The sequence below is a fragment of the Zea mays genome, chromosome 5, assembly GCF_902167145.1.
Source record: "Zea mays cultivar B73 chromosome 5, Zm-B73-REFERENCE-NAM-5.0, whole genome shotgun sequence".
Classification (NCBI taxonomy): Eukaryota; Viridiplantae; Streptophyta; class Magnoliopsida; order Poales; family Poaceae; genus Zea; species Zea mays.
This window is the reverse complement of record NC_050100.1, coordinates 56,590,910-56,599,254: the sequence shown is the minus strand read 5'-3', so window position 1 is coordinate 56,599,254 and position 8,345 is coordinate 56,590,910. Positions and strand designations below refer to the sequence as shown.

The window sequence follows — 8,345 nt, the reverse complement described above, 5'->3', positions numbered from 1 at the left end:
CTAGCCGTTACAGGCAACCCACTGCGCAATGGCGCACCGGACAGTCCGGTGCGCCACCGGTGCGCCAACGGTGCGCCACCGGTCGTTTCCAACGGCTAGTTCTGACAGATAGCCGTTGGACTCATGGCACACCGGACAGTCCGATGCACTGTCCGATGCGCCACTAAAATTCCTTTATGAAACAGGCGCTCTCGGGTTTTCTATGAAGGGAAGCTTCTTCCCCGGACCAGCCTGGCCCCACCTGGCAGAGGGTGCACCGGACAGTCTGGTGCACACCAGACAGTCCGGTGCCCCAGGGCCAGAAACCCTAACTCTTGTTTTTCAGCTGATTTTCAAATCGGTTTTCGTTCTAACTTGTGAGTGAGTTCTAGAGTGACACCTAGCACTGTATGTGAGTGTGATTGTGCACCAACACTACACTAGAACTCTCTTGGTCAAACTACTCATCGACAACCCCTCTTTATAGTATGGCTAAAAGAGAATAAAAGACCTAACTAAATCGCGAGTGTCCACATCTCCTTGACACTCGGACTCCGTAGACCTTCACCTTTTGTTTCGTCGTTTTAGCCATCGCTTCGAGTTCTTATCTCCGGGATTGTTTTCACCGTTGTAGTACTTCTACATGTCATGCGACCTAACTTACCATTTGTCTCTGCAAAACATACGTTAGTCACATATAATATTACGTTGTCATTAATCACTAAAACCAACTAGGGGCCTAGATGCTTTCATTGTGCAATGATATACTACCTCCATTCTCGAATATTTGTCGCTCACTAGTTTATTTTTTAACTAAACAACGAAAAATAAAAAAGAATGGAGGGAGTACCATTTATGTAATCAATACGTGTGTGATTTGAATTCTATCACGTGCATGGTTCGTATTCGGCCTTCTAAAACCGAATGTGACAATCGTAGACGTCATCCCATGTCGAAGGGTCTGGCTCTTGAGAAGTGAAGTCCCTTTGCCATTCCTTGATGCCTTTGAAGAACCTTGCATGCATTATTGAAATCCAACGAGTGGTTAAAAGTAGGCAGTTGAGCCAATGATGAGGTCCCTTTAGATCTTCTTCCCAACACTGCACTTCAACTATCTTCTTCCCAACACTACACTTCAACGAGTCATGTTTGTCATATTATTCGTCTTTAAAGTGTCTTGAATTTTTGTTGTATTATCTACGAGTGAAATCTAAACCTTTTGATTGGCACATGCCATTCAAAATGTATGCCCTTCTCACTTGGTCTTAAATATCTTTATCATATTCTTTAATGTGTCTGCTTAAAGCGAGATCTGCAACTATGCCATCTGGATTGAAAACCCCTTCAAATATTCGGTTGTTCTACAACTTCACATTCCAGAGTCGTATCATTGTTCATAATGTTAACGCGGTCGGTGGCGAATCCTCTCGAAAGTGACCGAGATAACCTCATGACTAGTTTGCGCAAAGAGAAATAATCAAACAATATTACTGAGTACTTACTAAATACTAATCTAATTATCTAAATCAACAAGCACTGACTGAAGAATCTATTCACTTAATTAACAAGCATTGACTGAATCACTAAATTGAAGGACATATTTACTTAATTAACAAGCACAAAACACTTAATTAACAAGCACAAAGAATGGAAGAAGTGGATAACGTTATAATTAATCCGCATATTACAGAGAGAGGATGAGAGATGGAGAGACGGAGACCTGAATTGCTGCCTACCTCCAATTGATAGAAAAGAAATACAGCTGCCTTCTTCTCTGCCTGCCCTGCTTGCCGATTCGACAAATATTCTTGAGAGAGAGAGGAGAGAGCGCGCAACCGGTTAGCTAGGGCAGTGGCACTGTCTGCCAATCCTGCTGCCTGCGCCATTATCGCAAATGCCCATTATCCTCTCAAATGGTCAGGTCTCAACGACTGCCCATTATTGAACCCAGCGCATCACGAGGAGTAGCTAGTCGAGCTTCTGCCGCTTGTCTCGCCGCCGCTCGCCACGGTGATGACCTTGTCGCACGACGGACAGACGCTCGCCATGGCCGCGGCCAGCGGCGGGAACGACGACTGGAGGTAGAGCCCAGCCTCCGACCCCTGCAGCTGCGCGAGCTCCAGCCTCAGCCGCTGGTTCTCGCCGGTCAGGCTCTCGCAGCAGCGCTTCAGGATCTCGCAGTCCGCCTCCGTTTGCTTCAGCTTCGTTCTGACGAAAAGATCGTATTTTTTGCGCAACAAGTTCAGAACAAGCGAGCGGCGGCGGCCAGTGCAGACTGAATTCACCATGCATAGTATGTAGAGTAAACACGTAGTACACTGATTTCTACTACATACCTTGCCCTCCTGTTCTGGAACCATACTTCCACCTGCCTGGCGCTGAGATCCACTTGTCGTGCGAGCTCCTGCTTCTGCGCCTGTCCAACAATGCATGAAACGTTCATTTGTTCGTCAGTTAATAGCAAAAAAGAAGCAGAAATTCTTTATGCAGACATGAACAATAGATTATTCAGGCGCTATTATTGGCTAATAATCCTAATATATGCATGGATGAGGATTTCTACTTGCACACGAGCGAGCTTCGAGATGGAATGGAATGGAAACCATGGAAGGAGGAGAGGATGGGGATGCATACGTTGGAGAGTATGCTGTGGGCGCGGAAGGTGTCCTCGAGCAGCGTCGACTGCGCCTTGGTGAGCCGGAGCTTCTTCCTCGCGCCTGGGGGCTGCTGGCCATCCTCGTCGGCCGTGCCCGTAACGACCTTGAGCCTCTTCCGTCCACCACCGCCTTTCTCCGCCTTCTTGCTCGCGGCAACTCCTTCCACGACGCCCTGCGGCGGGAACAGCAGGTCGAACTGCACCGGTGGTCGGTTATTCCGCTGCATCAGATCGCAGCCGCCGCTGCCGCCGCCTATCCCCAGCCCAAGCCATGACTTCCCGACGCCCTCTTCCTCACGAGTGCTGTACATGGAGTAGTACGTAGTACAACGACGGTAGAGAAAGAGAGGGAGATGAGTCGACGTACGGTACGTGCACCCAGAAGCTCGCCTAGCCTAGCCCTAGTACATACATAGATCGCATGCACCACCGCGCGTGATGGAGAGGAAAATGAAGATGGGCGTGGCCGCGTGGGTCGGGGAAGGGTCGAGAACAGAGGACGACGACGCAGTAGATTGACTAGTAGTAAGCAAGTAGCCGGCGTATGAATGCTCAGCCGTGTTGCTTTATAGGCGCAGGTGGCGGGCGACTACAACTATCTGGCGAAGCGAAAACGGCAGAGGCCGGATGGAGGACGAAGTCAGTTTCGTGTGTGGATTGAAGAAGACACGGGGCAGGGTGGGGTTAGAGAGGTTAATCCTCCTAATCAAAGCGAGGTGGACGTTTTTATTTGAAAGCAAAGACGGATTAGCAGGAAGGTAATGTCCCCGATTGGACGTACTACTGTTTTGTTTGAGACGACGACGAATGGAAATAAAGGCGCTCGAGCAAGGCAGGCGGTGAAGAAGAGACCAGGAAGCAGGGCCGTTTCCTGGTCTCCCGCGAATCAGATGCAATTTAACGCCCGGCATCGATGGTTCTGAAACTGACGACACTTTAAGAGGATCATCATCATATCGCTGACGGGTAGCACGAAATCTATATCTCCGTGGAAAACGAGCTAGCTAGCTAGCCCATTGGATACGCGTACGCGTCGATCTGGACGCGACGCCAATCACTGGGGAAACGTTTCGTTCGATGGGCTCTCTACGGCGGCGTGGTTGGACGATCCGCGCGAACTGACAGCAGGAGCGGGTTCCCTGTATAGAGTCTGACGGTTCACGTCGGACTGGTCGAACGGTCCACGTGTGCGTAGAGCAGAGATGGCGGCATTTACCAACGGTACCTGGATCTCACCTCCGGGCGGACTCGCGGGAGAGACCCCGTTAGAGAGAAGAGATTCTAGAGTTTGTCTTGTAATCGACAGGACACCTAAAATGCCTCTAGATGATGTAGAGCTACAGAGAAGTAAAGATCAAGACGAAGAAGACTACGTTATTGGCTACTCCTAAGAGTAGAAAGTAAAGAAAATTGATAAACTGATTGATTGGTTCAATTGATGGTGACTACAATCGGTCGTGTGTATATATATATATATATATATATATATACTGTATTTATATATTACACCTGGGTGCATTCAATATTGAGAATACACCCAGGCCGAACCTACGCGCCAGGAGCACCTCGTCCGAGCCAACCGCCCCACCCAGGCCGAACCAACGCGAAGGCCCTGACAACTTCAGTCTGCACCAAGACCAGCAGTTGCGATCATTGTTTTGTATAACAGATTTTTGGACATAGTTATATAGAAGTTGCAATCACACCAGACCAGCAGTTACAATTACACCAGACAGCAGTTGCAATCATTGTTTTGTTTAACAGATTTTTGGACATAGTTATATAGAAGTTGCAATCACACCAGACCAGCAGTTGCAATTACACCAGACAGCAGTTGCAATCATTGTTTGTTTAACAGATTTTTGGACATAGTTATATAGAAGTTGCAATCCACTACACCAAAACTTTGAACTTCCTACGGCTTTATAACTTCCTACGGTTTCTATCGAGAACCGTAGGAAGTTAATAACTTCCTAGAAGCCCTAGTTGCCTCTCGGCAGTTTATTCAACTTCCGACGGTTGTAACTGTAGCCTCTCGGCAGTTTATTTAACTTCCGACGGGCTCTCGGAAGGCCCTTAACTTCCGACGGCTACGGACCGGGCTCTCGGAAGTTAGACTGCGGACCGGGCGTAGGGTTCCTTACGGCTACGGACCGGGCCCCGCCCTGTTAACTTCCGACGGGCTGACTCAAAGCTCTCGGAAGCTAATTTTGTAAAGTAACGGCGCCGTCGGGTTTTTTCCCAACAGGCGCCTCGCATCTCCTCTCGCCATTGACGTTGCTCGCTGCTCCTCTCGCCCCGCGCTGCCGCCCGCCGTTCCCCGGCGGCCGCCCGGCGCTGCCCGCCGTTCCCCGGCGGCCGCCCCGCGCTGCCGCTGCCTGCCCCGCCGCCCTGCACCGCCGTGCCCGGCCCCACCCTGCACCGCCCCGCCCCGCCCTGCCCCGCCCAGCCGGCCGTACAGGCCGCTGCCCCGCCGTGTCGCCCCGCCGTGCCGGCCGCTCGCACGGTCTCGCCGGCCACCGCGGCAACACCGCCCTGCTCGGGGCTCGCTGCTCACTGCGCCGGCCGCTACCCGTCCCGTGTGGCTCATCGCTCCCTGCGCCGAGCGCCGCCTCTCCTCCACGCAGCACCATCTTCGCCATCGAGCTTCGCATCGCTACAGGTAACTTCCGAGTGTTTGTACTATAGTTTTTTATATTAAATATACTAACTTCCGAGAGTTAACTGTTTTTAAACCGTAGAAAGTTATGTTAATAGGGTTAATTAACTTAATAAGCTAGGTGGTGCATATAATTTAATTATGTTAGTCTCTTATTTGTTGCGTGCTACTAATACACATATGACTTGTATTAGTCCGGAATTGTCCCTTTTTTGGATAGCCTGTTAGTGGATGATAGAGCTATGGATTTATGACGATGACGGGTCCAAACGAGATTTCGGTGACATAACCATGTTGTTCTCTATTACACCATTTATGGGCATGCAAATAGAGAACAACGGGGTTATGCTGCTAAAATTCGTTCTGACTCGTTGCTCGTAATAAATTGTTGCTCTATACGGAATAAATTTATGAATGATGTGTTTTACTATTTTAGCATCAAATATGGTGGGTGAGGACCGTCGATGGATGTATGAAGGTTGGCGTATGAATGATCCCTCGGTGGATTGGATAAGAAAGACAGAGGATTTTATTGATCGTGCTTTTGCTATATCAAGAACCGGCACGGATGTGCGTTGTCCATGTAGTATGTGTCGGATTTGTAGATGTCAAGACAAGAGAACTCTGTCGGGACACCTTTGCAAATATGGCTACATGCCTGACTATGAAGTCTGGGTGTATCACGGCGAGGACTTTCCCCGTGAAAATTCGCCGGAAGCCAACAACACTGACGACGTGGAGTGCGATAGAATGGACGAGATGCTTGAAGATTTAAGGGAGGATCCTGATTTTGTGTTTCCACCAAATCATGAGGAGCCGCCTCCTCCAGAGGTTAAAAAGTTCTTCGACCTCCTTAAGGCTGCAGAAGAGCCTTTGCACGAACACACAACAGTTTCAGTCCTCGCTTTCGTGACTCGACTTATGGCTATCAAGTCCAAGTTCGTGTTCTCGAACAATTGTTATAACGAGCTCTTGAACTTAATCAGCGAAGTGTTTCCACCAAATCACAAGATGCCGAAAGACGTGTATCAGTGCAGGAAACTGCTCTCTGGTCTAGGTATGGACTATCAGAAAATTGATGTATGTCCAGATAATTGTATGCTGTTCTGGAAGGATCATGAGAATGATAGTAAGTGTCTAAAGTGTGGCAAGTCGAGATATGTAGAGGTTAAAAATGATGATGGTGAAATGGTCACATCAACGGTAGCCCAAAAGCAACTTCGTTACATGCCTCTTGCACCTCGTGTTAAGCGTTTGTTTCTTTCGAGGAACACAGCTAGGCACATGAGATGGCATAAAGAACGTGAACGGGAGGACACTCATGTGATGACGCACCCGTCTGACAGTGATGCGTGGAAGGCTCTAGATGACTTTGATCCAGAATTTGCTAGTGAAGCGAGAAACATTCGAATTGGGTTGGCGACAGATGGATTCACACCTTTCAATACAAACACGGCATCATATTCTTGTTGGCCTGTATTTGTTATTCCATACAACCTTCCACCTCATCTGTGCATGAAATATGATTACATGTTTCTTTCCCTAATTATTCCTGGTCCAGACCATCCTGGTAAAGGGTTGAATGTGATGATGCAACCCTTGATTGATGATCTCAAAAAGTTATGGAAAGGAGTTGAAGCATACGATTGCTACAAAAATGAGAGATTCACACTTCGAGTTGCGTATTTGTGGTCCATTCATGATTTCATGGCATACAGTTTATTTGCTGGATGGAGTTGCCATGGAACTCTGACATGCCCAATATGTGGCAAGGATACAGATTGTTTCCGCCTAGAGTTTGGAGGGAAGATCTGTTACTTTGACTGCCACAGATGCTTCTTGCCCCAAAAACACCCGTATAGGTTCGAGGTTAACACCTTTAAGAAGGGCACTATCGTGACAAAGGGACCGCCCAGACGTCTGAGCGGAATAGAGATTGAGGCTATGCTTAATAATTTGAAAGAGAATGAAAGTGGTGATGGATACATAGGTTTTGGAACCGAGCATAACTGGACACATAAATGTGGTTTATGGGAACTCCCTTATGTTAAGGCATTGATTCTGATGCATAACATTGACGTCATGCATCAGGAACGTAATGTTGGTGAAAGCATTCTAAGTACTTGCATGAATCTAGGCGACAAAACAAAAGACAATATAAAGGCCAGGAAGGACTTAGCAAAACTTTGTAACCGACCAACCCAGGAACTCGACGAAAATGGAAAAAAGCCACGTGCTCAATTTTGTCTAAAACCTAAACAGAAAAATGAAGTAATGGAATGGTTGAAAAAATTGAAATTCCTAGATGGTTATGCGGCTGGGTTTAGGAGAGCTGTGAACTTGAAGACAAAGAAAATAACTGGATTGAAAAGCCATGATTATCATATAATGATGGAAAGGCTCCTCCCTATAATGTTCCGTGGGTACTTGAAAGTCAGTATCTGGAAGGCGTTAGCTGAGTTAAGCTACTTTTATAGGCAACTTTGTGCTAAAGAAATAAAGAAAGAGGTGATGGAGAAGTTGGAGACAGAAATTCCTGTCCTTATATGCAAGTTGGAAAAAATATTCCCCCCAGGATTCTTCAATCCAATGCAACATCTACTTGTCCACCTTCCATATGAAGCTAAGGTTGGTGGACCTGTGCAATACAGGTGGATGTACCATATTGAAAGGGCTTTAAAGAAGCTTAGTTCAATGGTTGGTAACAAAGGAAGAGTTGAAGGGTGTATAGCTGAAGAATTCAAATATAAAGAGGTAGCAGCCTTCACGAGTGTATACTTTGCAGACGAGCACAATATCAATGCCCCTACATTGAGGTATCATGATGCCAAAGTACGGACTCGCAGCAATCTCCAAATTTTTGAGATTGAGGGCAAGACTGTTGGAGCATCCACGGAATATCATCCTGAGTGCGAAGAAAAGTTGGACGCTTTGCTCTATATGTATGAAAATATGGATGAGATGACCCCATATTTCAAGTAAGATGAAATTTAATTTGTCATTTGTGTATCTATATAGTAATCGTGTTCCGCACCTCATTTGTTTACTTGT

At 47.3% G+C, this 8,345-nt stretch overlaps 1 protein-coding gene across 1 annotated transcript; it reads right to left on the bottom strand.

The window, feature by feature from the left end:
• Positions 1–1,567: 1,567 nt before the first annotated feature.
• LOC103626387 (homeobox-leucine zipper protein HOX18) lies at positions 1,568–3,202 on the bottom strand. Its single transcript, XM_020537665.2, has 3 exons — positions 2,614–3,202; positions 2,316–2,395; positions 1,568–2,187 (listed from the first exon to the last, which is right to left on the bottom strand). Exons 1-3 carry the CDS (start codon positions 2,944–2,946, stop codon positions 1,935–1,937), a joined length of 666 nt encoding a protein of 221 aa, XP_020393254.1. The 5' UTR covers positions 2,947–3,202; the 3' UTR covers positions 1,568–1,934.
• Between the last annotated feature and the right edge of the window lie 5,143 nt (positions 3,203–8,345).

Bases quoted from the DNA above. Each gene is read 5' to 3' on its own strand.
- LOC103626387 (XM_020537665.2), bottom strand. From the start codon at position 2,946: ATGTACAGCACTCGTGAGGAAGAGGGCGTCGGGAAGTCATGGCTTGGG. The intron at 2,396-2,613 runs GTATGCATCCCC...ATTGTTGGACAG, and splicing joins CCCACAGCATACTCTCCAAC to GCGCAGAAGCAGGAGCTCGC. The intron at 2,188-2,315 runs GTATGTAGTAGA...TCTTTTCGTCAG, and splicing joins TTCCAGAACAGGAGGGCAAG to AACGAAGCTGAAGCAAACGG.